The sequence below is a fragment of the Manis javanica genome, chromosome 7, assembly GCF_040802235.1.
Source record: "Manis javanica isolate MJ-LG chromosome 7, MJ_LKY, whole genome shotgun sequence".
NCBI lineage: Eukaryota > Metazoa > Chordata > Mammalia > Pholidota > Manidae > Manis > Manis javanica.
In genome coordinates, this window is record NC_133162.1 from 79,353,099 (window position 1) to 79,379,155 (window position 26,057).

A 26,057-nucleotide genomic window follows, 5' to 3' on the forward strand; every position below is an offset into this window, starting at 1 on the left:
TTTGACACTTTTCTGTACCTCTTTTTGTGGGTCATTCAAGAAACTCTGTGGTATAGTCCTAACTGACTTTTCATCCATACTTTCTGTTGCTTACTTTCTTAAGTTCTTTGTATTTCCCTATTGGTACCTTTGCTTATGATTTTCCCTTTGTGTGTCTACATGTTTATTCCTCAAGACACAATTCTAGCACTACTTGCCCCACTAGTCCAATATCCTGAAGTAGTCTTTTCCTTGGATACACCTTAATTCTTTATCAGAATCTCTTCTAATACTAAAGATAATTAAGCACTGACATTTACTGAGCATATACCAGATAGTGCCCTTAACACTTCACATGGGTTAGTATTTTATTGAATTTAAATCTCACGATAACCCCAGGAGAGGTACTATTAATATGCATGTTTACAGAAAGGAATCTGAGACACACAGAAATGACTCCTCACAAAGTCACATAAAAATCCAGAGAGCCAGGATTTGAATCCAGGTGGTTTGATTGCAGAGTCTGTACTCTCATCCATTAGGCCATTAACAGCTCTTTTAGGGGCTGATGACTTTCTACTCTTTGTTAAAGGAATTTGTATTAGTGTTCCTGTCTTACTACCCACTGCATGAGTATAGAAGGAGTGATTAATCTATGTTTAACCCACAGAACCTAGCACAAGGCCTTACATGTATAAATATAGCTATAGGTATTTTCTCTTTAAAGTCATGTATGGCTATATTTATATGCATTTTACATTAGTGTCTATAATATGTTTTGGTGTGTTTTTTTTCTTTTACAGTTTTCAAACAAAAGACCATTACCAGTTGGATGGACACTAAAGGAATTAAGACAGCCAAATCAGAAAGGTATGGAAACATGCCTGTATAGAGAAATGAGTAACATGATATATGGATGTTTTCTCTTACTTCATGCTATGTTCTGTCTTTGCTTTCCCAGTTTTCTTTATCTACCTTTATTCATTCTTTGAGTTTATTTTTAGAGTCTCCCATGTACTAGGAACTGCCCTACATACTTGAGATACAGAGGTGAAAAGAATAGTCTCTGTGCAGGGTAACAGACACAAAAACATGTGATTATTTACATAGTGTGATAAAGAAAACAGTAAAGGTATAAACAAAATACGGTGGTGGTTAGTATATAGAACAAACAATCAGTTTTACCTTTACAGGAAAGAATACACAAGAAGTGAGTAAAGTTTAACACTTAAAGAAAGGGCAGATGTTTGCTTGGCACCCAGTTGGGGAAAGGGCATTATAGGCTTATGTGCAACAACATAGAGTCAGGAAAGAGCATGCTGTATACTCAGATTACAAGTACTTTAATTATTGCTGTGACATTGTGGGAGTTGCATAAATGGTTTTTTTGTATTATAAGTTCTTTCTTTTGAATCGTAAGTTCTTTTGTGTTATTCGTTCTCTCTATTCTCTTACAGTTTCCATAGTAAAGAAAATAACAACACAAGAGTAGAATCCATGATGAGTTCTGTACAAAAAGATAATTTTTATCAACATAACATGGAAAAATTGGAAAATGTTTCCCAGCTAAGTCTTAATAAGACTCCAGTTGAAAAAAACCCACAATATTTGAATCAGCATCAGACTGCAGCTGTGTGCAAGTGGCAAAATGAAGGGAAACATACAGAGCGGCTTTTGGAAAGTGAACTTCCTACAGTAACTCTGGTACCAGAACAGTTCAGTAATGCTAACATTGATCAGTCACCCCAAAATGACGGTCACAGTGACACAGATAATGAGGAAAGTAGGGATAATCAGCAATTTTTGACATCTGTAAAGCTTGCAAATGCAAAACAGACCCCAGAAGATGAACAGGCCAGAAAAGCCAGAAGCCAGCAGAAGGGCAGCCAGTCTTGCCTTCCTGTGGAAGACTGTGTCAGTTGTCAGCAGGAAGAGATAGATGTGCCAGAGAGTCCTTTGTCAGACATAAGCTCTGAGAATGTTGGTGCTGGACTGAAAAATGCCAACAAATTGAGTAGACAAGAAAGTAGCCTAGGAAATAATTCTCCATTTGAGAAGGAAAGTGAACCTGAGTCACCAATGGATGTTGATAATTCCAAAAATAGTTGTCAGGACTCAGAAGCAGATGAAGAGACAAGTCCAGGCTTTGACGGACAAGAAGGTAGTTCCTCCCAAACAACAAGTAAACCATCAAAGTTCCAAGTAAGAGAAGTTGAGAGTGAATTGAGGAAAATGTCCTCTGCTAAGGGAGGTGAAATTCGGTTACATTTCCAATTTGAAGGAGGAGAGAATGGAGCTGGAATGAATGATTTAAATACCAAACCACCTGGAAGTACTTCTGGCCTGAATTTAGAAGGCAGAAATTCCAAGCAGCATGGTAAAAAGGATTCTAAGATCACAGATCATTTCATGAGAATGCCCAAAGCAGAGGACAAAAGGTAGTTTTTTCCACCATGGGTGTCTCTAATAGAGTAACACGCTTTGTAATTTTGTAAGGGGGTTTAACAAAGCTATGGTTCACACTGAAGCAAAGAGATAGTTGTGTTTCTTGTTAAATATAGTATTAATTTAATTATTAATAAATTATTTATGCTATATTTAAACTTAGGGTCAAGATTTTAAATTCTAAAAAGGCCAGAAACAGAAAATAAGTAAATAAGTGTTGTTAGTCAGATTTTTACTTTCATAATCTTCCTTCTGAAATTTATGAGAATTATCAGAACATTAAAATATTAGATTTAGTATAGCTACTATTTATTTAGCCATTTTACTAGGCCATAATATGCTGCATTTCTTTAATGCTTTGATGGGCAGGCAGATGGTATTGTACTCACATCACAAATGAGAAAGCTGAGATTTGAGTTAGAGAGTTTACTGAAATTATGTAACTTGTGGTTGGTAATGCTGGAATTTAAACCCCAGTCTATCTGATAACAAAGTTTACATTTTTGCAGTTATCTGATACAGAATCTTAAAGCCGACTTTCCATAGTTTCTGTGCTACTTTCTAGCAGCATGTCGTAGTAAGTTCACCCAGTTGAAAATTACTGCTGGAGACATGAGAAGCACTATGAACCATGACTGATTTGGCACTGGCCATACTCTTAGATGGTTCCTATTTTCAGAAGATGATTTATGTGTGTTTGGAAATTCCTTCCACAGACTATTTAAAATAAGTTCTTGGGTTTTACTATAAGCTTTGTATGTTCTCTTTTGATTGTAAATACCAAAGAGAAAGAACAAGCCTGGCACATTTTAAACAATAATGTCCTGGGTCAGTTTTGTACTTCTGAATGCAAGGGAATTTAAATAGCAAGTGACTTGTGACTAAATACATTTGTTTTGACCTTAGAAAAGAACCAGGTGAAATCAAGCATCAGAGAGCAGAAAGGAAGATCCCTAAATACATTCCACCTCACCTTTCTCCAGATAAGAAATGCCTTGGGACTCCCATTGAAGAAATGAGAAGAATGCCTAGGTGTGGGATCCGGCTTCCTCTCTTGAGACCGTCTGCCAATCACACAGTAACTGTTCGGGTAGGTGTTACCTCTTACCAGTAAAGAGAGAAGACTCTTTAAGTCTTGATTTATTATAATACTTAGTAATCTGGAAAACAGACCAAGATATAGAAGGTGCTTCTCTTTTCTGCACATGAAGAAGTCTGTAGAATAGAGAAATATGATGGTAGCTTACTTAATATAGCACTTAACAAATCCATAAAATGAATCATTGTCAGTTGAAGAGGAAATTGAATTGTGTAGTAGTTTTAAGAACACTGATTGGATTCATTTTTTTAAAAATATTCAATTGAAAATATTATTGAGCAACCACTATGTGTTAGCTACTGGGCTAGTCACTAAAATTCAAAGGTGTGTGTAGTTGAGTATCCTCAAATCATTCTCCTGTTTTGCCTTCTTCTGAGCTTTAGATTTTTCTAGACATGACTGTCACTGTTCAACAGGTATCTCAAACCCAACATGTCTAGAAGCAATCTCATTTCTTTTTTATTGTGGTTAAATACACATAATATAACATTTACCATTTTAACCATTTTTTTTTGAGAGGGCATCTCTCATATTTATTGATCAAATGGTTGTTAACAACAATAAAATTCTGTATAAGGGAGTCAATGCTCAATGCAAAATCATTAATCCACCCCCAGCCTAATTCTCGTCAGTCTCCAATCTTCTGAAGCATAACGAACAAGTTCTTACATGGTGAACAAATTCTTACATAGTGAATAAGTTCTTACATGGTGAACAGTACAAGGGCAGTCATCACAAAAACTTTCGGTTTTGATCACTCATTATAAACTATAAATAATCAGGTCAAATATGAATATTCGTTTGATTTTTATACTTGATTTATATGTGAATCCCACACTTCTCCCTTTATTATTATTATTATTTTAAATAAAATGCTGAAGTGGTAGGTAGATGCAAGATAAAGGTAGAAAACATAGTTTAGTGTTGTAAGAGAGCAAATGTAGATGATCAGGTGTGTGCCTGTAGACTATGTGTTAATCCAAGCTAGACAAGGGCAGTAATACATCCAAGGATGCAGAAGATTTCTCTCAAAACAGGGGGGGTGAGGTACTAAGCCTCACCTCTGTTGATCCCTAATTTCTCACCTGATGGCCCCCCTGTGACTGTGCCTGTCTTAGGTTGTTCCTCCCTTGAGGAATCTTACCCGTCTCTGGCTAACCAGTCATCTTCCAGGGCCATACAGGGAAATGTAAAGTTGGTAAGTGAGAGAGAAGCCATATTGTTTGAAAAGGTTAGCTTTTTACTTCTTTGCAGATTCATGCCCTGTGGCTTCTATGCCCAGCATTTGTCTTGAGGTATCTTTACCACTTGGAGGAGTTACAATACTCGGTGAATTCGATATGAGGCACAAATTCTATTTAAGGGTTGTAGTTAGGAAGGAAGAAGAAAAGCTATAGAGGTAGCAGATGGAAGAAAACATGGGAAGATTTATTGTTTCTTTGACATATCTTCTTGTAGAGTAACTTCAGCATGTATAGGTTTTAAACTACTAATTAAATTGCGCACACACAATAACATTATAGGAATACAATTACATAACCAAAGCAGATCTATAATTACCAGCCATCTCCAGTGAAGCCAAGAAAACCAGTTAGGCACCCTAGGCATTTGTGAAAATTTGTCTATGATATAATGGATATTTTCCAACTGTACTTGAACAGTCTGAGAGAAATCAGACAAATTAAAACAACCCATTCCTGGGAACTGTTCACATCCCATATGTCCTTTTAACAGTAGATAGTCTGTAGTTGTAAGATTTTGGAGCGCTACAACTTGCACTTCTCCTAATTCTTGGTTGAGTTCCAACTGTATAGATCCAGTCAAATTTGTTGTTTAACTGTATGCACAGGCCAGCTTAGATATCTCCTTCTTCATTCCAATGACAAGTCCAGGAACCAGTGGGATGACTGCAGCTACAACTGCAGCATCGCCTGGACCTTTGTTGAGTTTTTTTGATGATCATCTTCTGGTATGTCTCTTCCAGAGAGTGCTGATGTTGGAAGTTCTTCTTCATATCGTATCTTAGTTCATTTTCTGGGTAGCCAAATTAGGCTTTGATCCTCTGTATAAACACAAACAGACCCTTTGCCCACACTTTGATATGCCCTTTATACCATTGTGTAGAACTCATTGGAGGTCACTACACAGGAACTGCTTTTTTTTTTTTTTTAAGAGAAAGGAATATTATCAGAAAAGTGTACATCCATAACCGATCATCGGACACCCTTTAAGTGATCAAAATTAAGGATATGTAAAGCATGCATTAATCATTGATTTACAGTTAGTTTTATCCGATCAGGGAGTAATCCCCCTTCTCTTTCTTTCTGTTTTTTTTTTGTTATCTTTAATCTACACTTACATGAAGAATATTATGTTTACTAGGCTCTCCCCTATACCAGGTCCCCCCTATAAACCCCTTTACAGTCACTGTCCATCAGCATAGCAAAAAGTTGTAGAATCACTACTTGTCTTCTCTGTCTTCTACAGGCCGCCCCTTTCTCCCCCCCTATGCATGCTAATCTTAATACCCCTCTTCTTCTTCCCCCACCCCTTATCCCTCCCTACCCACCCATCCACCCCAGTCCCTTTCCCTTTGGTACCTGTTAGTCCATTCTTGGGTTCTGTGATTCCGCTGCTGTTTTGTTTCTTCAGTTTTTCCTTTGTTCTTATACTCCACAGATGAGTGAAATCATTTGGTATTTCTCTTTCTCTGCTTGGCTTATTTCACTGAGCATAATACCCTCCAGGTCCATCCATGTTGCTGCAAATGGTAGGATTTGTTTTCTTCTTATGGCTGAGTAGTATTCCATTGTGTATATGTACCACATCTTCTTTATCCATTCATCTACCGATGGACATTTAGGTTGCTTCCAATTCTTGGCTATTGTAAATAGTGCTGCGATAAACATAGGGGTGCATCTGTCTTTTTGAAACTGGAGTGCTGTATTCTTAGGGTAAATTCCTAGGAGTGCAATTCCTGGGTCAAATGGTAAGTCTATTTTGAGCATTTTGATGAACCTCCATACTGCTTTCCACAATGGTTGAACTAATTTACATTCCCACCAGCAGTGTAGGAGGGTTCCCCTTTCTCCACAGCCTCGCCAACATTTGTTGTTGTTTGTCTTTTGGATGGCAGCCATCCTTACTGGTGTGAGGTGATACCTCATTGTAGTTTCAATTTGCATTTCTCTGATGACTAGCCATGTGGAGCATCTTTTCATGTGTCTGTTGGCCATCTATTTCTTTTTTGGAGAACTGTCTGTTCAGTTCCTCTGCCCATTTTTTAGTTGGATTATTTGTTTTTTGTTTGTTGAGGTGGGTGAGCTCTTTATATATTTTGGATGTCAAGCCTTTATCAGATCTGTCATTTACAAATATATTCTCCCATACTGTAGGGTTCCTTATTATTCTATTGATGGTGTCTTTTGCTGTACAGAAGCTTTTCAGCTTAATATAGTCCCACTTCTTCATTTTTGCTATTGTTTTCCTTGCCCAGGGAGATATGTTCAAGAAGAGGTCACTCATGTTTATGTCTCAGAGGTTTTTGCCTATGTTTTTTTCCACGAGTTTAATGGTTTCATGACTTACATTCAGGTCTTTGATCCATTTTGAATTAACTTTAGTATATGGGGTTAGACAATGGTCCAGTTTCATTCTCCTACATGTAGCTGTCCAGTTTTGCCAGCACCATCTGTTGAAGAGACTGTCATTTCCCCATTGTATGTCCATGGCTCCTTTATCAAATACTAATTGACCATATATGTTTGGGTTAATGTCTGGAATCTCTAGTCTATTCCACTGGTCTGTGGCTCTTGTTCTTGTGCCAGTACCAAAATGTCTTGATTACTATGGCTTTATAGTAGAGCTTGAACTTGGGGAGTGAGATCCCCCCTACTTTATTCTTCTTTCTCGGGATTGCTTTGGCTATTCAGGGTCTTTGGTGTTTCCATATGAATTTTTGAATTATTTGTTCCAGTTCATAGAAGAATGTTGCTGGTAATTTGATAGGGATTGCATCAAATCTGTATATTGCTTTGGGCAGGATGGCCATTTTGACGATATTGATTCTTCCTAGCCATGAGCATGGGATGAGTTTCCATTTGTTAGTGTCCCTTTTAATTTCTCTTAAGAGTGACTTGTAGTTTTCAGAGTATATGTCTTTCACTTCTTTGGTTAGATGTATTCCTAGGTATTTTATTCTTTTTGATGCAATTGTGAATGGAATTGTTTTCCTAATTTCTCTTTCTATTGGTTCATTGTTAGTGTATAGGAAAGCTACAGATTTCTGTGTGTTAATTTTGCATCCTCCAACTTTGCTGTATTCTGATATCAGTTCTAGTAGTTTTGGGGTGGAGTCTTTAGGGTTTTTTATGTACAATATCATGTCATCTGCAAATAGTGACAGTTTGACTTCTTCTTTACCAATCTGGATTCCTTGTATTTCTTCGTTTTGTCTGATTGCCATGGCTAGGACCTCCAGTACTATGTTAAATAGCAGTGGGGAGAGTGGGCATCCCTGTCTAGTTCCCAGTCTCAGAGGAAAAGCTTTCAGCTTCTCGCTGTTCAGTATAATGTTGGCTGTGGGTTTATCATATATGGTCTTTATTATGTTGAGGTAGTTGCCCTCAGTCCCATTTTGCTGAGAGTTTTTATCATGAATGGATGTTGAATTTTGTCAAATGCTTTTTCAACATCTATGGAGATGATCATGTGGTTTTTGTCTTTGTTTTTGTTGATGTGGTGGATGATGTTGATGGATTTTCGAATGTTGTACCATCCTTGCATCCCTGGGATGAATCCCACTTGGTCATGGTGTATGATCCTTTTGATATACTTTTGAATTCGGTTTGCTAATATTTTGTTGAGTATTTTTGCATCTACATTCATCAGGGATATTGGTCTGTAATTTTCTTTTTTTGTGGGGTCTTTGCCTGGTTTTGGTTTTAGGGTGATGTTGCCTTCATAGAATGAGTTTGGGAGTACTCCCTCCTCTTCTATTTTTTGGAAAACTTTAAGGGGAATGGGTATTATGTCTTCTCTGTGTGTCTGATAAAATTCCGAGGTAAATTCGTCCGGCCTGGGTGCTTTGTTCTTGGGTAGTTTTTTGATTACTGTTTCAATTTCTTTGCTCATAATTGGTTTGTTTAACTTTTGTTTTTCTTCCTTGGTCAGTCTTGGAAGGTTCTATTTTTCTAGGAAGTTGTCCATTTCTTCTAGGTTTTCCAGCTTGTTAGCATATAGGTTTTCATAGTAGTGTTTAATAATTCTTTGTATTTCTGTGGAGTCTGTCTGTGGTTTTTCCATTCTCTTTTCTGTGTCTGTGGATGTGTGTTGATTCTCTTTTTCTCTTAATAAGTCTGGCTAGAGGCTTATCTATTTTGTTTATTTTCTCAGAGAACCAGCTCTTGGTTTCATTTATTTTTTCTATCATTTTATTCTTCTCAATTTTGTTTATTTCTTCTCTAATCTTTATTATGTCCCTCCTTCTGCTGACTTTAGGTCTCATTTGTTCTTCTTTTTCCAGTTTCAATAATTGTGATGTTAGACTATTCATTTGGGGTTTTTCTTCCTTCTTCAAGTGTGCCTGGATCGCTATATACTTTCCTCTTAAGACTGCTTTCGCTGCGTCCCACAGAAGTTGGGGCTTTGTGTTGTTGTTGTCATTTGTTTCCATATATTCCTTGATCTCTATTTTAATATGTTCATTGATCCATTGATTATTTAGGAGCATGTTGTTAAGCCTCCATGTGTTTGTGAGCCTTTTTGTTTTCTTTGTAGAATTTATTTCTACTTTTATACCTTTGTGTTCTGAAAAGTTGATTGGTAGAATTTCAGTCTTTTGGAATTTACTGAGGCTCTTATTGTGAGCTAGTATGTGGTCTATTCTGGAGAGTGTTCCATGTGCACTTGAGAAGAATGTGTATCCTGTTCCTTTTGGATGTAGAGTTCTATAGATGTCTATTAGGTCCATCTCTTCTAGTGTGTTATTCAGTGCCTCAGTGTCCTTACTTATTTCCTGCCCAGTGGATCTATTCTTTGGGGTGAGTGGCGTGTTGAAGTCTCCTAAAATAAATGCATTGCATTCTGTTTCCTACTTTAGTTCTGTTAGTATTTGTTTCACATATGCTGGTGCTCCTGTGTTGGTGCATATATATTTAGAATGGTTATATCCTCTTGTTGGACTGAACCCTTTATCATTATGTAATGTCCTTCTTTATCTCTTGTTACTTTCTTTGTTTTGAAGTCTGTTTTGTCTGATACTAGTCCTGCAACCCCTGCTTTCTTCTCTCTGTTTTTTGCCTGAAATATGTTTTTCCATCCGTTTACTTTTAGTCTGTGCATGTCTTTGGGTTTGAGGTGAGTTTCTTGTAAGCAGTATAAAAATGGGTCTTGGTTTTTTATCCATTCTGTTACTCTGTGTCTTTTGATTGGTACATTTAGTCCATTTACATTTATGGTGACTATTGAAAGATATGTACTTACTGCCATTGCGGGCTTTAGATTTGTGACTACCAAAGGTTCAAGGTTACCTTCTTTAGTATCTTACTGCCTAACTTACCTTGCTTATTGAGCTGTTATATACACTGTCTGGAGATTCTTTTCTTCTCTCCCTTCTTATTCTTCCTCCTCCATTCTTTATATGTTGGTTGTTTTATTCTGTGCTCTTTTGTGTTTCCTTTAACTGCTTTTAGTGGGTAGTTGGTTTTATTTTTTGCCTTTAGTTAGTATGTTTTTGGTCTGCTTTCTTTGCTGTGATTTTATTTTCTCTGGTGACATCTGTTTAGTCTTAGGTGTGCTCCTGTCTAGAACAGTCCCTGTAAAATACCCTGTAGTGGTGGTTTGTGGGAAGCGAATTCCCTCAACTTTTGCTTTTCTGGGAATTGTTCAGTCCCTCCTTGATATTTAAATGATAATCATGCTGGATACAGTATCCTTGGTTCAAGGGCCTTCTGTTTCATTGCATTAAATATATCATGTCATTCTCTTCTGGCCTGTAAGATTTCTGTTGAGAAGTCTGATGATAGCCTGATGGGTTTTCCTTTATAGGTGACCTTTTTCTCTCTTGCTGCCTTTAGAACGCTTTCCTTGTTCTTGATCTTTGCCATTTTAATTATGTGTCTTGGTGTCATCCTCCTTGGGTCCTTTCTGTTAGAAGTTCTGTGTATTTTCGTGGTCTGTTCGATTATTTCCTCCCCCAGTTTGGGGAAGTTTTCAGCAATTATTTCTTTAAAGAGACTTTCCCTTTTCCTCTCTCTTCTTCTTCTGGTACCCCTATAATATGAATATTGTTCCTTTTGGATTGGTCATACAGTTCTCTTAATATTGTTTCATTCCTGGAGATCCTTTTATCTCTCTCTGTGTCAGCTTCTACATGTTCCTGTTCTGTGGTTTCTACTCCATCAATGGCCTCTTGCATCTTATCCATTCTGCTTATAAATCCTTCCAGAGTTTGTTTCACTTCTGTATTCTCCTTCCTGGCATCTGTAATCTCCCTCTGGACTTCATCCCATTTCTCTTGCGTATTTCTCTGCATCTCCGTCAGCATGTTTATGATTTTTATTTTGAATTCTTTTGCAGGAAGAGTGGTTAGGTCTGTCTCCTTCTCTGATGTTGTCTCTGTTATCTTGGTCTGCCTGTAATTTTGCCTTTTCATGGTGAAAGAGATAGTTTGCAGAGCTCTCGCGATTGATGTCTGGAGGAACTTCTCTTCTTGTTGGTTTGTGGCCTTTCTCTCCTGGGAGAACCGCGATCTCTAGTGGCTTGTGCTGGGCAGCTGCGCACAGACAGGGCTTCTGATTCCTGCCAGCTGCTATGGAGTTTATCTCCGCTGTAGCTGTGAGCGTGGCCTGCTTCGGGCTGCTGCTCCGAAATGGTGGAGCTGCGTTGGAGGGGGAGCTGCAGGGAGGCTGTTTATCTCCGTGAGGGGCTTCCATGCTCCCTGCTTCCCAGTGGGTTAGAGTGCCCCGAGTTCCCCCGATTCCCTGCTGCTGGACTAAGTGTCCCAGGATGCTTCCGTCCGGCCATGTGGTCCGTGTCCCTTTAAGATTTCCAAAAAGCACTCGCTTTTCTTTGTCCCATGTGCAACGTCTGCAGGGACCCGCTCACAGGTCTTACTGTCCTGTTTCCCTAGTTTCCAGCACCTCACGCATGCACTGTGTCTGCGCTCTGGTACGGATGGCTGGGGCTGGGTATTTAAATGTCCTGGGCTCCCTCTCCCTCCCCGCTCTGACTCCTCTCTTCCTGCCCGGAGCTGGGTTGTGAGACGCTCGGGTCCCGCCAGCCCGGGGCTTGTATCTTACCCCCTTCATGAGGCGCTGGGTTCTTGCAGGTGTGGATGTGGTCTGGCTGTTGTCCTGTGTCTTCTGATCTCTCTTTTAGGAAGAGTTTTCTTTGTTGTATTTTCAAAAATATATGTGGTTTTGGGAGATTTCCCCTGCTCTACTCACGCCGCCATCTTGGCTACGCCCATTAGGTAGGTTTTTGATTACCAGTCCAATTTCTTTGCTGGTAATTGGTCTGTTCAGATTTTCTGTTTCTTTCTGGGTCAGCCTTGGAAGGTTGTATTTTTCTGGAAAGTTGTCCATTTCTTGTAGATTATCCAGTTTGTTAGCATATAATTTTTCATAGTATTCTCTAATAATTCTTTGTATTTCTGTGGTGATTTTTCCTTTCTCATTTGTGATTCTGTTTATGTGAATAGACTCTGTTTTTTTCTTGATAAGTCTCACTAGGGGTTTATCTATTTTGTTCATTTTCTCAAAGAACCAGCTCCTGCTTTCATTGATTCTTTCTATTCTTTTATTCTTGATTTTATTTATTTCTTCTCTGATCTTTATTATGTCCCTCCTTCTACTGACTTTGGGCCTGATCTCTTCTTTCTCTAGTTTCGTTAGTTGTAAGTTTAGACTTCTCATATGGATTTGTTTTTCTTTCCTGAGGTAGGCCTGTATTGCAATGTAATTTCCTCTTAGCACAGACTTCACTGCATCCCACAGATTTTGTGGTGTTGAATTATTGTTGTCATTTGTCTCCATATATTGCTTGATCTTTGTTTTTATTTGGTCATTGATCCATTGGTTATTTAGGAGCATGTTGTGAAGCCTCCGTGTGTTTGTGTGATTTTTCTTTTTCTTTGCATAATTCATTTATAGTTTCATACTTTTGTAGTCTGAGAAACTCGTTACAATTTCAGTGTTTTTGAATTCACCGAGGCTCTGTTTTTGGGCTAGTATATGATCTATTCTTGAAAATATTACATGTGCACGTGAGAAGAATGTGTATTCTGCTGCTTTGGGTGTAGAGTTCTGTTAGATGTCTGTTAGGTCCATCTGTTCTAATTTGTTGTTCCATGCCTCTGTGTCCTTACTTATTTTCGTTCTCTTTGATCTGTCCTTCAGAGTGAGTGGAGTGTTGAAGTCTCCTAGAATAAATGCATTGCATTCTATTTCCCCTTTTAATTCAGTTAGTATTTGTTTCTCATATGTAGGTTTTCCTGTGTTGGTCACATATATATTTATAATGGTTATATATTCTTGTTGAATTGACCCTTTTATCATTATGTAATGTCCTTCTTTGTCTCTTGTGACTTTGTTTGTTTTGAAGTATATTTTGTCTGATACAAGTACTGCAACTCCGGCTTTTTTCTCCCTATTAGCTGCATGAAGTATATTTTTCCATCCCTTCACTTTTAGTCTGTGTATGTCTTTGGGTTTGAGGTGAGTCTCTTGTAAGCAGCATATAGATGAGTCTTGTTTTTTTATCCATTCAGTGACTCTATGTTTTTGATTGGTGCATTCAGTTCATTTACATTTAGGGTAATTATCGATAGGTACGTACTTATTGCCATTACAGGCTTTAGATTTGTGGTTACCAAAGGTTCAAGGTTAATTTCCTTACTATCTAAGAGTCTAACTTAACTCACTTAATATGCTATTACAAACACAATCTAAATGTTCTTATTTTTTCTCCTCCTTTTTCTTCCTCCTCCATTCTTTATATATTAGGTATCATATTCTGCACTCCCCGTCTATCCCTTGATTGACTTTGGGGAAAGTTAATTTAATTTTGCATTTGCTTAGTAATTAGCTGTTCTGCTTTCTTTACTGTGGGTTTATTTCCTCTGGTGACAGCTACTAAAGTTTAGGAACGCTTCTATCTATAGCAGTCCCACCAAAATGCACTGTAGAGATGGTTTGTGGGAGGTAAATTCTCTCAGCCTTTGCTTATTTGGAAATTGTTTAATCCCTCCTTCAAATTTAAATGATAATATTGCCAGATTAAGTAATTTTGGTTCAAGGCCTTCTGTTTCATTGCATTAAATATATCATGCCACTTCCTTCTGGCCTCTAAGGTTTCTGTTGAGAAGTCTGATTATATATAGCCTTATGGGCTTCCTTTGTATGTGATCTTATTTCTCTCTCTGGATGCTTTTAATAGTCTGTCGTTATCCTTGATCTTTGCCAATTTTATTATTATATGTCTTGGTCTTGTCTTCCATGGGTCCCTTGTGTTGGGAGATCTGTGTACCTCTATTGCCTGAGAGACTATCTTCTTTCCCAGACTGGGGAAATTTTCAGCAACTACCTCTTCAAAGACACTTTCTATCCCTTTCTCTCTCTCTTCTTCTTCTGGTATCCCTATAATATGAATATTGTTCCATTTGGATTGGTCACACAGTTCTCTAATTATTCTTTCTTTCTTAGAGATCCTTTTTTCTCTCTATGCCTCAGCTTCTTTGTATTCCTCTTCTCTAGTTTCTATTTCATTTATCGTCTCCTTCACCGTATCCAATCTGCTTTTAATAACCTCCATTGTGCTCTTCAATGATTGGATCTGATTGGAATTCATTCCTGATTTGTTGAATATCTTTCCTTATCTCCATGAGCATGGTAATGATTTTTATTTTGAACTCCCTTTCAGGAAGATTTATGAGGTCGATGTCAGTTAAGTCTTTCTCAGATTACGGGGAACATCTTTATAAAATCACCTTTAGGGCCTCCTTCTGGAGTTAAAAATATTTTAAGCTTAATTGCTTACTCAGCCACTCTGAGTCAACCATTCTTTCCTCCTTGGCATATTCTCTTCCTTTGGTTTTCATGATGCCATGTAATCCTAGCTTTCTTCATACTTTTTAGCCACTTAATGTTGCTTTAGCACTTCTGCTATATGTGGCTACTGAATGTTGTTGGAGTTCCTCAGGACATTCTCATGGGTCATCTTTTCTTCTCATTGCCTGTAGGTGGTCTCATCCACAGTTAGGGTTTTAATGGTCACCTATGTAAGTGGCCTACACATTTATTTTTGTTGCGTTACAGACTTTTTATGAAACTGCCTATTTGATAGTGTCTTTCCATGAGCTGTTCCCTTCCTCCTTTCCTCGTTGACTTCTTTTTATCTTTTTGTAGTTCAGCTTAGTGGCCCACTTTTTCAAGAAAACCTTTTCTAAGCTTACCAGGTAAGTTAAAATTGTCTAGAATAGGTTCTCAGAATGCCATGAACCTCTCATTCATAGCATATATCAGTTTGTTAGGGGAGCATTGTGTATTTTCCTCAGTCCTTGTCTCTGCCACGACAAAGAATTGAAGGGCAGAGATACAGTAGTGAAGCAGAGTAAAAGTTTTATTTGAAGTTACTTACAGAGAGAAAAAGTACAGGCCACCTCAGCAAGGAGAGGGACCCTGAAAGTTCTGGAGAGAGAAAGTTTAAGATTAAAAGGTTACACACTTAGAAAGTATGGGTGACCTCAGAGAGAGGAGCACCCCCTGAAAGTTTGAAAAGAGAGAGTTTAAAGTTAAAAGGTTACACACTTGGAAAGTGCGGGCGACCTCAGAGAGGAGTTCCCAGAAAGGATGAGGGTCACTCTTTAGGAATGTGACTAAGGGCTGAGGGTGCAGACTTGTTAAGTGGTCTTTGAATACTTAGAATTAACTTAACACAAGGATCTTCCTGTTCTGATTTCTCCCTGGGATACAGGCATCTTGGTCTGGGAGCATGCCTGCCCAGCCTCCAAGGTGGGCTGAGTTATTGTCTGTTTGCTAAAGAGTAATTTAATAATCTTACATTTTTAACTTCCTGGGTATTAAAATGCAGTCTTTAAGATGGAATACTTCCTGCTTTTCACTATGTTGTTTAAGGCTGGGTCTGTATGCTAAATTAGTTGCCTGGGTTACAAACTACTTAATTAGGGCTGAAAGGAGAAAAAAAACCAGCATATAGGTTAAGGTAAAAAAATAAGCTGGGCCTGCATGATTAACACAATTAAGACATGGGCTATGCTGAGGTACCCTCCTTTATCTGGGGAATATTCAAACATTCCAGACCAAGCTTTTTGAGCTTTAATTGATTAATTTGGGGTCTTTTTAGTGGACTTTCTGGCCTTTTTCTCTTTCTACCCCGCTCATCTATTTTCCTGCCTAGCAAGTTGAAACTTTATATTTATTTGTGTGATTATTTGATTATATGCAATGAAATACTTGTTCATGCTATGACATGGATAAACCTTGAAAACATTACACTAAGTGAAAGAGGCCAGACACAAAAAGCCACCTATTGTAGGTTTCCATTTATATGAAATGTCTGGAATAGGCAAAATGTAAAACTTTCAGGTTTTAAATTATCTTTTTCCTCAAGCATTTATTTAATGCTTCTTATAAGTAGCATAGGTGTATATAAACATATATATACACATATACATATACAAAACACACATGCCAGGCTCTGTTATAAATATTCAGAACACAGGTTAACATGGTTATTATTCTTAAGAAGTTTAGCATCTAGTGGGGGAAGGAAAAAAGTATAGTATTATAATGATTTAATAAAACAAGAGAGAATAAACTAAATGCTTTTTAAAAAGTTCCTGAAGTCTTTTAAGAAGAAATGAAAATTGAGCTGAGTGGCAAAGGTCAGAATAAATGCTTAAACAGCTAGTGTTTGGGTAACAGAGGATGTAAAAAAAAACAGAACATCATTTGGAATCAGTGTCTAGGCAGAGGGGAGCCATTACAGGATTAGAAGCCTGGGAATACTTTAGAGAGATAAGTAGGGATAAGGGTTTTATGGGGGATGAATGTCTGGAAGTGGTTGGAGTTAGGGAGAGGGATAGAAGTCTGTTGGCAGAAATTCAGGCAAGGAATACTGAGGACCATGGGCCTACATGGGATGGAGACAGAATGTCTGGGACCAGGTGACCTGGAAACTGATTAAATGGAGATAAAGAATGGGCACAGCTGAAGAAGACTTCTGAGATTTCTTGCCAAGGAGATGGTCTGTATACTGTAACCTTTGCTTTGCTGACTTTGTAGATTATTTTGTAGGTGTGCCTAGTTTTTACACACTTATAGATTTCTTGTTTGCCCCTATTTCAGGTAGATCTTTTGCGAGCAGGAGAAGTTCCTAAACCTTTTCCAACACACTTTAAGGATTTGTGGGACAACAAGCATGTTAAGATGCCGTGTTCAGAACAAAACTTGTACCCTGTGGAAGATGAGGTAAGAACAAAATTGATGTTCTTTTAGTCTCTGAAAGGTCGTTTAATGCACGCTTGTTTGACTTGCGATTCTGTGATGCAAAAAAACTTAGAGGAGTTTCCTCACTTGTTTTTTCTTTTCCTTAAAGAATGGTGAGCGAAGTGCAGGGAGTAGGTGGGAGCTCATTCAGACTGCACTTCTCAACAAATTTACACGACCTCAAAACCTGAAGGTATGTTATTTTTGCTAATCTTGCCTTTTACATGTAGTTGTTAGAAATAGGTTTCGTGTCTCCTCCTCAAAGACATTTTTTGATCTTCAGTAGATTTAGGTGATAGCATTATTTATATGCAAAGTTCATGTTTCCTGAGGAACTTTCTTAAGAGACTATCTTGATTTGCTTTCTATCACAAGGAATGAGTAGAAGAATTGGGAGTTGTAAATGACTTGCCTGGAGCCACGCAGAATAATTTCAAAGAACCAGGAATAATACCTCTGTTTCTTGATTCCCTATCCAATTTCCTTCAGTCCAAGCTTCTCTTTTATTTTTGTTTTAGAATTACCATGTTTCTGAAATGTCTTTAAAAACTAAATCAGGAAAGAATTATGACTTCAGTGGTATTTGCCCAAAGGAAAGCTGAGTTTCCTAATGATTAAAGTATACATTAAGCATTCTGCTTTTTTTTTTTTTTTTTTTTTTGCTTAAGTCAAATATTTTTATTTTTATTTTTTTTTTTTATTTTTTTATTTTTTATTTTTTTTTTTTTTGAGAGGGCATCTCTCATATTTATTGATCAAATGGTTGTTAACAACAATAAAATTCAGTATAGGGGGGTCAATGCTCAATGTACAATCATTAATCCATCTCAAGCCTAATTCTCGTCAGTCTCCAATCTTCTGAAGCATAACGAACAAGTTCTTACATGGTGAACGAATTCTTACAGAGTGAATAAATTCTTACATGGTGAACAGTACAAGGGCAGTCATCACAGAAACTTTCGGTTTTGATCATGCAATATGACCTATAAACCATCAGGTCAAATATGAATATTCATTTGATTTTTGTACTTGATTTATATGTTGATCCCACATTTCTCCTATTATTATTATTATTTTTATTTTTAATAAAATGCTGAAGTGGTAGGTAGATGCAAGATAAAGGTAGAAAACATAGTTTAGTGCTGTAAGAAGGCAAATGTAGATGATCAGATGATCAGGTGTGTGCCTATGGACTAAGTATTAATCCAGGCTAGACAAGGGCAGCAAGACATCCACGGATGCAGAAGATTTCTCTCAAAGCAGGGGGGGTGAGGTTCTGAGCCTCACCTCTGTTGACCCCCAAATTCTCACCTGATGGCCCCCCTGCGACTGTGCCTGTCTTAGGTTGTTCCTCCCTTGAGGAATCTCACCCGTCTCTGGCTAACCAGTCATCCCCCGGGGCCATACAGGGAAATGTAAAGTTGGTAAGTGAGAGAGAAGCCATATTGTTTGCAAAGGTTAGCTTTTTACTTCTTTGCAGATTTATGCCCTGTGGCTTCTATGCCCAGCACTTGTCTCGAGGTATCTTTACCACCTGGAGGAATTATGATACTCGGTAAATTCGATATGAGGCACGAATTCTATTTAAAGTTTGTAATTAGGAAGGAAGAAGAAAAGCTATAGATGTAGCATATGACGGAAACTTGGGAGGATTGATTATTTCTTTGACATATCTTCTTGTATAGTACCTTAAGTATGTATAGGTTTTAAACTACTAACTAATTTGCACACACATATTGACATAATAGGAATACGGTGACATAAACAAAGCAAATCTATAATTACCAGCCATCTCCAGTGAAGCCAAGAAAACCATTTAGGCACCCTAGGCATTTGTGAAAATTTATCTATGATATGATGGATATTTTCCAACTGTACTTGAACCATCAGACAAATTAAAGCAGCCCATTTCTGGGATCTGTTCACATCCCATATGTTCTTTTAACCATAGATAGTCTATAGTCATGAGATTTTGGGGTGCTACAACTTGCACCCCTCCCAACTCCTGGTTGAGTTCCAACAGTACAGATCTGGTCAAATTCGTTGTCTCACTGTATGCACATGCCAGCCTAGACATCTCCCTCCTCCTTCTTATGGCAAGTCCAGGAGACGGTGGGCTGGATGCAGCCACAACCGCAGCATCGTCCGGATCCCTGTGGAGGCTTTTTGATGATCATCCCCCGGCACGAGTCCTCCAGAGAGTGCTGATGCCGGAAGCTCCTCCTTATATCGTATCTTAGTTCATTTTCTGGGTATCCAAGCTAGGCCTTGATCTTCTGCGTAGAGACAAACAGACCCTTTGCCCACACTTTGACATGCCCTCTATACCACTGTGCAGAACTCATTGGAGGTCAGCACACAGTAACTGCTTTTTTTTTTTTTTTTTTTAATTAAGAGAAAGGAATATTATCAGAAAAGAGTACCTCCATAGCTGATCATCTGACACCCTTTAAGTGATCAACATTAAGGATATTTAAAGCATGCGTTGATCTTTGATTTACCAATAGTTTTATCCTGTTAAGGAGTAATCCCCCTTTTCTTTCTTTCTTTCTTTTTTTTTTTTTTTTTTTTTAAATTTTTAATCTACACTTACCTGAAGAATACTATGTTTACTATGCTCTCCCCTATATCAGGTCCCCCCTAACAACCACATTACGGTTACTGTCCATCAGCTTAGCAAAATGTTGTAGAGTCACTACTTGTCCTCTCTGTGTTGTGCAGCCCACCCTCCCCTTTCTCCCTCCCCCCCATGCATGCTAATCTTAATACCCCCCTTCTTCTTCCCCCCCCTTATCCCTCCCTGCCCACCCATCCTCCCCAGTTCCTTTCCCTTTGGTACCTGTTAGTCCATTTTTGGGTTCTGTAATTCTGCTGCTGTTTTGTTCCTTCAGTTTTTCCTTTGTTCCTATACTCCTCAGATGAGTGAAATCATTTGGTATTTCTCTTTCTCCGCTTGGCTTATTTCACTGAGCATAATACTCTCCAGCTCCATCCATGTTGCTGCAAATGGTTGGATTTTTCCACTTCTTATGGCTGAGTAGTATTCCATTGTGTATATGTACCACATCTTCTTTATCCATTCATCTACAGATGGACATTTAGGTTGCTTCCAATTCTTGGCTATTGTAAATAGTGCTGCGATAAACATAGGAGTGCATCTGTCTTTCTCAAACTTGATTGCTGCGTTCTTAGGGTAAATTCCTAGGAGTGGAATTCCTGGGTCAAATGGTAGGTCTGTTTTGAGCATTTTGATGCACCTCCATACTGCTTTCCACAATGGTTGAACTAATTTACATTCCCACCAGCAGTGTAGGAGGGTTCCCCTTTCTCCACAGCCTCGCCAACATTTGTTGTTGTTTGTCTTTTGGATGGCAGCTATCCTTACTGGTGTGAGGTGATACCTCATTGTAGTTTTAATTTGCATTTCTCTGATAATTAGCGATGTGGAGCATCTTTTCATGTGTCTCTTGGCCATCTGTATTTCTTTTTTGGAGAACTTTCTGTTCAGTTCCTCTGCCCATTTTTTAATTGGGTTATTTGTTTTTTGTTTGTTGAGGCGTGTGAGCTCTTTATATATTCTGGACGTCAAGCCTTTATCAGATCTGTCATTTTCAAATATATTCTCCCATACTGTAGGGTTCCTTTTTGTTCTATTGATGGTGTCTTTCGCTGTACAGAAGCTTTTCAGCTTAATGTAGTCCCACTTGCTCATTTTTGCTGTTGTTTTCCTTGCCCGGGGAGATATGTTCAAGAAGAGATCACTCATGTTTATGTCTAAGAGGTTTTTGCCTATGTTTTTTTCCAAGAGTTTAATGGTTTCGTGACTTACATTCAGGTCTTTGATCCATTTTGAGTTTACCTTTGTATATGGGGTTAGACAATGGTCCAGTTTCATTCTCCTACATGTAGCTGTCCAGTTTTGCCAGCACCATCTGTTGAAGAGACTGTCATTTTGCCATTGTATGTCCATGGCTCCTTTATCAAATATTAATTGACCATATATGTTTGGGTTAATTTCTGGGGTCTCTAATCTGTTCCACTGGTCTGTGGCTCTGTTCTTGTGCCAGTACCAAATTGTCTTGATTACTATGGCTTTGTAGTAGAGCTTGAAGTTGGGGAGTGAGATCCCCCCTACTTTATTCTTCTTTTTCAGGATTGCTTTGGCTATTCGGGGTTTTTGGTGTTTCCATATGAATTTTTGAATTATTTGTTCCAATTCATTGAAGAATGTTGCTGGTAATTTGAGAGGGATTGCATCAAATCTGTATATTGCTTTCGGCAGGATGGCCATTTTGACGATATTAATTCTTCCTAGCCATGAGCATGGGATGAGTTTCCATTTATTAGTGTCCCCTTTAATTTCTCTTAAGAGTGACTTGTAGTTTTCAGAGTATAAGTCTTTCACTTCCTTGGTTAGGTTTATTAGTAGCATGTTGTTAAGCCTCCATGTGTTTGTGAGCCTTTTTGTTTTCTTTGTAGAATTTATTTCTACTTTCATACCTTTGTGGTCTGAAAAATTGGTTGGTAGAATTTCAATATTGTGGAATTTACTGAGGCTCTTTTTGTGAGCTAGTATGTGGTCTATTCTGGAGAATGTTCCATGTGCACTTGAGAAGAATGTATATCCTGTTGCTTTTGGATGTAAAGTTCTATAGATGTCTATTAGGTCCATCTGTTCTAGTGTGTTGTTCAGTGCCTGTGTGTCTTTACTTATTTTCTGCCCGGTGGATCTATCCTTTGGGGTGAGTGGTGTGTTGAAGTCTCCTACAATGAATGCATTGCAGTCTATTTCCCTCTTTAGTTCTGTTAGTATTTGCTTCACATATGCTGGTGCTCCTGTATTGGGTGCATATATATTTAGAATGGTTATATCCTCTTGTTGGACTGAGCCCTTTATCATTATGTAGTGGCCTTCTTTATCTCTTGTTACTTTCTTTGTTTTGAAGTCTATTTTGTCTGATATTAGTACTGCAACCCCTGCTTTCTTCTCACTGTTGTTTGCCTGAAATATGTTTTTCCATCCCTTGACTTTTAGTCTATGCTTATCTTTGGGTTTAAGGTGAGTTTCTTGTAAGCAGCATATAGATGGGTCTTGCTTTTTTATCCATTCTATTACTCTATGTCTTTTGATTGGTGCATTAAGTCCATTTACATTTAGGGTGACTATTGAAAGATATGTACTTATTGCCATTGCAGGCTTTAGATTCGTGGTTACCAAAGGTTCAAGGTTAGCTTCTTTAGTATCTTACTGCCTAACTTAGCTCGCTTATTGAGCTGTTGTATACACTGTCTGGAGAGTCTTTTCTTCTCTCCCTTCTTATTCCTCCTCCTCCCTTCTTCATATGTTGTGTGTTTTGTTCTGTGCTCTTTTTAGGGGTGCTCCCATCTAGAGCAGTCCCTGTAGGATGCCCTGTAGAGGTGGTTTGTGGGAAGCAAATTCCCTCAGCTTTTGCTTATCTGGGAATTGTTTGATCCCACCATCATATTTAAATGATAGTCGTGCTGGATACAGTATCCTTGGTTCAAGGCCCTTCTGTTTCATTGCATTAAGTATATCATGCCATTCTCTTCTGGCCTGTAGGGTTTCTGTTGAGAAGTCTGATGTTAGCCTGATTGGTTTTCCTTTATAGGTGACCTTTTTCTCTCTAGCTGCCTTTAAAACTCTTTCCTTGTCCTTGATCCTTGCCATTTTAATTATTATGTGTCTTGGTGTTGTCCTCCTTGGATCCTTTCTGTTGGGGGTTCTGTATAATTCCATGGTCTGTTCGATTATTTCCTCCCCCTGTTTGGGGAAGTTTTCAGCAATTATTTCTTCAAAGACACTTTCTATCCCTTTTCCTCTTTCTTCCTCTTCTGGTATCCCTATAATACGAATGTTTTTCCTTTTGTATTGGTCACATATTTCTCTTAGTGTTGTTTCATTCCTGGAGATCCTTTTATCTCTCTCTATGTCAGCTTCTATACGTTCCTGTTCTCTGGCTTCTATTCCTTCAATGGCCTCTTGCATCTTATCCATTCTGCTTATAAATCCTTCCAGGGATTGTTTCACTTCTGTGATCTCTTTCCTGACATCTGTGATCTCCTTCCGGACTTCATCCCACTGCTCTTGCATTTTTCTCTGCATCTCATCCCACTGCTCTTGCATTTTTCTCTGCATCTCATCCCATTGCTCTTGCATTTTTTTCTGCATCTCTGTCAGCATGTTCATGATTTTTATTTTGAATTCTTTTTCAGGAGGACTAGTTAGGTCTGTCTCCTTCTCAGGTGTTGTCTCTGTGATCTTTGTCTGCCTGTAGTTTTGCCTTTTCATGGTGATAGAGATAGTCTGCAGAGCTGGTACAAGTGACCGCTGGAAGAGCTTCCCTTCTTGTTGGTTTGTAGCCTTTTCCCCCTTCACAAGGCACTGGGTTCTTGCAGGTGTGGATGTGGTCTGGATGTTGTCCCGTGTCCTGTGGTCTCTATTTTAGGAAGATTTTTCTTTGTTATATTTTCATAGCTCTATGTGTTTTTGGGAGGAGATTTCCACTGCTCTACTCACGCCGCCATCTTGGCTCCCTCCTCGCATTCTGCTTTTTATAACTGTTAATACAGATTCTAGCAGTTTAATAATTTATGTATTAATCTTATATTTTAGCAATAATTTATTTTTTGATTTTTAAAATATTTAAGATTATAAGGGTAATCATAGATAGTTTTTCTAATATCTAAATATGGGTCAGTGTATGTTTATTTTTGGCACTAAGAACTTTATTTTTGTTTATCTTCAAACTTTGTATATGTGTGTGTGTGTATATATACATATTCAAACTATATGTGAGTGTATATATACATAAATTTTATGTTTGTTTAGTATATGTTTATTTTGACCATGTAAACTTATAATTATAAACAGTTCACTGTGGAAACAGTTTCATTTTCTTTGAGAGACTTAATTTGTTGTGTATAGTTTCTCAGGTTTTATACTGTTTTTCTAACAATTTATTCTTAAACTTTCAGTACATTTTTGTAGCTCCTGTTTTTTTTCCCTTTAACATGAAAAACATTGATATGTCATACCACAATGTATTTTAAAAATTTCATTCCTTAGGGGACAGTGTTTCCCAATCCTTTTAAATGGAAGAAATTCTCAATGTCTGCTAGAATTTACTCATTTTTAGTATAATGTTAATTACATATGTACAAATAAAACTATGAAGTATTTATACATATAGTGTAGCTACATCAAGTTGATTTTTTCCATATTAAGCATTATGAACTGTTATTTGAGTTGTGTTCATCATCACAGTGAAAACAATTTATAGTCTGTGTTCCCTTTTTGCACAGAAATTTTTTAACCGCTGTTCTGAGCCCCAAAATAGTATGCAGAGAAATTTTTAAAAATGCTGTTTCAAGACAAACTTCCCTTTGTATTTGCTACTTTTCCTACTAATCACAAGCAGTTGGATATTGGTAGGTGAAAGGATTGGGTCTATATACAGAGTATCACTTGCAAATATATATGATAGTGACCACTTTAATTCAGCTTCTTTATAATTTGACATTCCGATACTCAGTGTATTTTAGGATGGCTTAATCTTTCCACCTTTTTTATCTATTTAAATTACCAGCCTTCATTCCTATAATGTGCCGTCTTTGGCCTTTGTATTCCCAAACCATGATTATAAAGTCACAAACACAGAAATGGGGCTACCCAAGAATACTATCTGGACTCCATTTGAGAAATACTCTCTTAGAGCCTTCATCGCCTTATAAACAGGATTATTTAAGAATTGTCATGTTTTTCTAGGTGTAAATGCAGAACAGTCATAGTGTTCTAAATTGTCTACTTTAGCAGTTATTTAGGTCTTTAGCAATTCCTTAGTGTGCCATGATAATTTTAGGAAGGGAAAATGGCTCTTCTCTGAATTTCCCTTTCTTGTTTATTTTATGGTAGATTCAACAGAACAGAGTAATCCATCGAGATTTTCTTCTGTCTGCTTATGGTAATTGTTTCCTTTGCTGAAAGAACACTATGAGAGGGAGGAGGAAACACTAAGTCTCTCTTACTGAATATAATAAGCTTTTTGCTGTTTTTATACCATTTGATACTAAGAGGGATTAGAGATGTTTAAAGTTTAAAAAAGAGCAGTGTCCTCAGAATGTGTTACACATGGTAATATTTCTATAAATGATGTGTCTTATAATTTCAAAGAATGGACTTCTTTGTGCTTTAACCAGTTACAATTTAGTAATTATGAACTAAGACAAACCTCAGTAGTCTTAGCTAAGGATACAGATTAGTATCCAAGCTTCCTAATTTAGGAGACCTCATGGTAGACTACTTTTGAGACGTGAAGACTATTAATATTAGGAGTTAATGCCAATTGTAGAACCCCATTAAAAAATTAGAGTATAAATGCTGTTTAAAATATTTTGCCTTACCAACTTTGAGGGATAATTTGCATATGATGAAGTGCATATACCCTTGAAGCCTCCACTGCAGTCAAGATACAGAACATTCCTATCACCCACATAGGTGCCTCTTACCCTTTGTAATTGATTCCGCTTTCTGCACTGGTCCCAGGCAAACATTTGTTGATATGCTTTCTTTTTTTTTTTTACTATAAATTAGTTTACATTTTACATGAATGAAATCACATAGTATATATGCTAGTGTGTCTGGCTTCTTTCACTTAAAATGGAAGATTTTCAAGATTCATCTGTGATACTGAGTTTATCAGTAGTTTGTTCCAGTGTCTGAACTGTCCATTCACCCACTGATAGGCACTGTTATTTAATACTTTGTGTGAGGTTCTGAAATTAGATACCAGTGATTAGAAAAAAAAAATCCTTAAAATCCTTTCCTAATTGAAATTTTATACTATGGCTGTGAGAAAGTAAAAGCTTTTTCTCGCCATGATATTTTGTGGTTAATTTTTTTTTTCCTTTTTGAAGGAACTTGGATATCCCTTGATTCCAAGTAAATAATATACATTTTCTTTGGCTTTTTTTTTAACCTAGATGTTTGGTGATTATTTATATGGCTT

The 26,057-nt window shown here is 37.6% G+C and overlaps 1 protein-coding gene across 3 annotated transcripts in view; it reads left to right on the top strand.

Annotated features, from left to right (window-relative positions):
* The window catches only part of PARG (poly(ADP-ribose) glycohydrolase), a 205,415-nt gene that overhangs the window by 5,331 nt on the left and 174,027 nt on the right, over nucleotides 1-26,057 (top strand). For all 3 annotated transcript variants that reach the window (XM_036999477.2, XM_036999476.2, XM_073241213.1), the window contains exons 2-6: nucleotides 783-849; nucleotides 1,437-2,417; nucleotides 3,331-3,514; nucleotides 16,891-17,013; nucleotides 17,141-17,224. In XM_036999477.2, coding sequence (XP_036855372.1) covers nucleotides 812-849; nucleotides 1,437-2,417; nucleotides 3,331-3,514; nucleotides 16,891-17,013; nucleotides 17,141-17,224 — 1,410 coding nt within the window. In that variant the 5' untranslated portion in view covers nucleotides 783-811. The remainder of the gene's footprint in view (nucleotides 1-782; nucleotides 850-1,436; nucleotides 2,418-3,330; nucleotides 3,515-16,890; nucleotides 17,014-17,140; nucleotides 17,225-26,057) is intronic.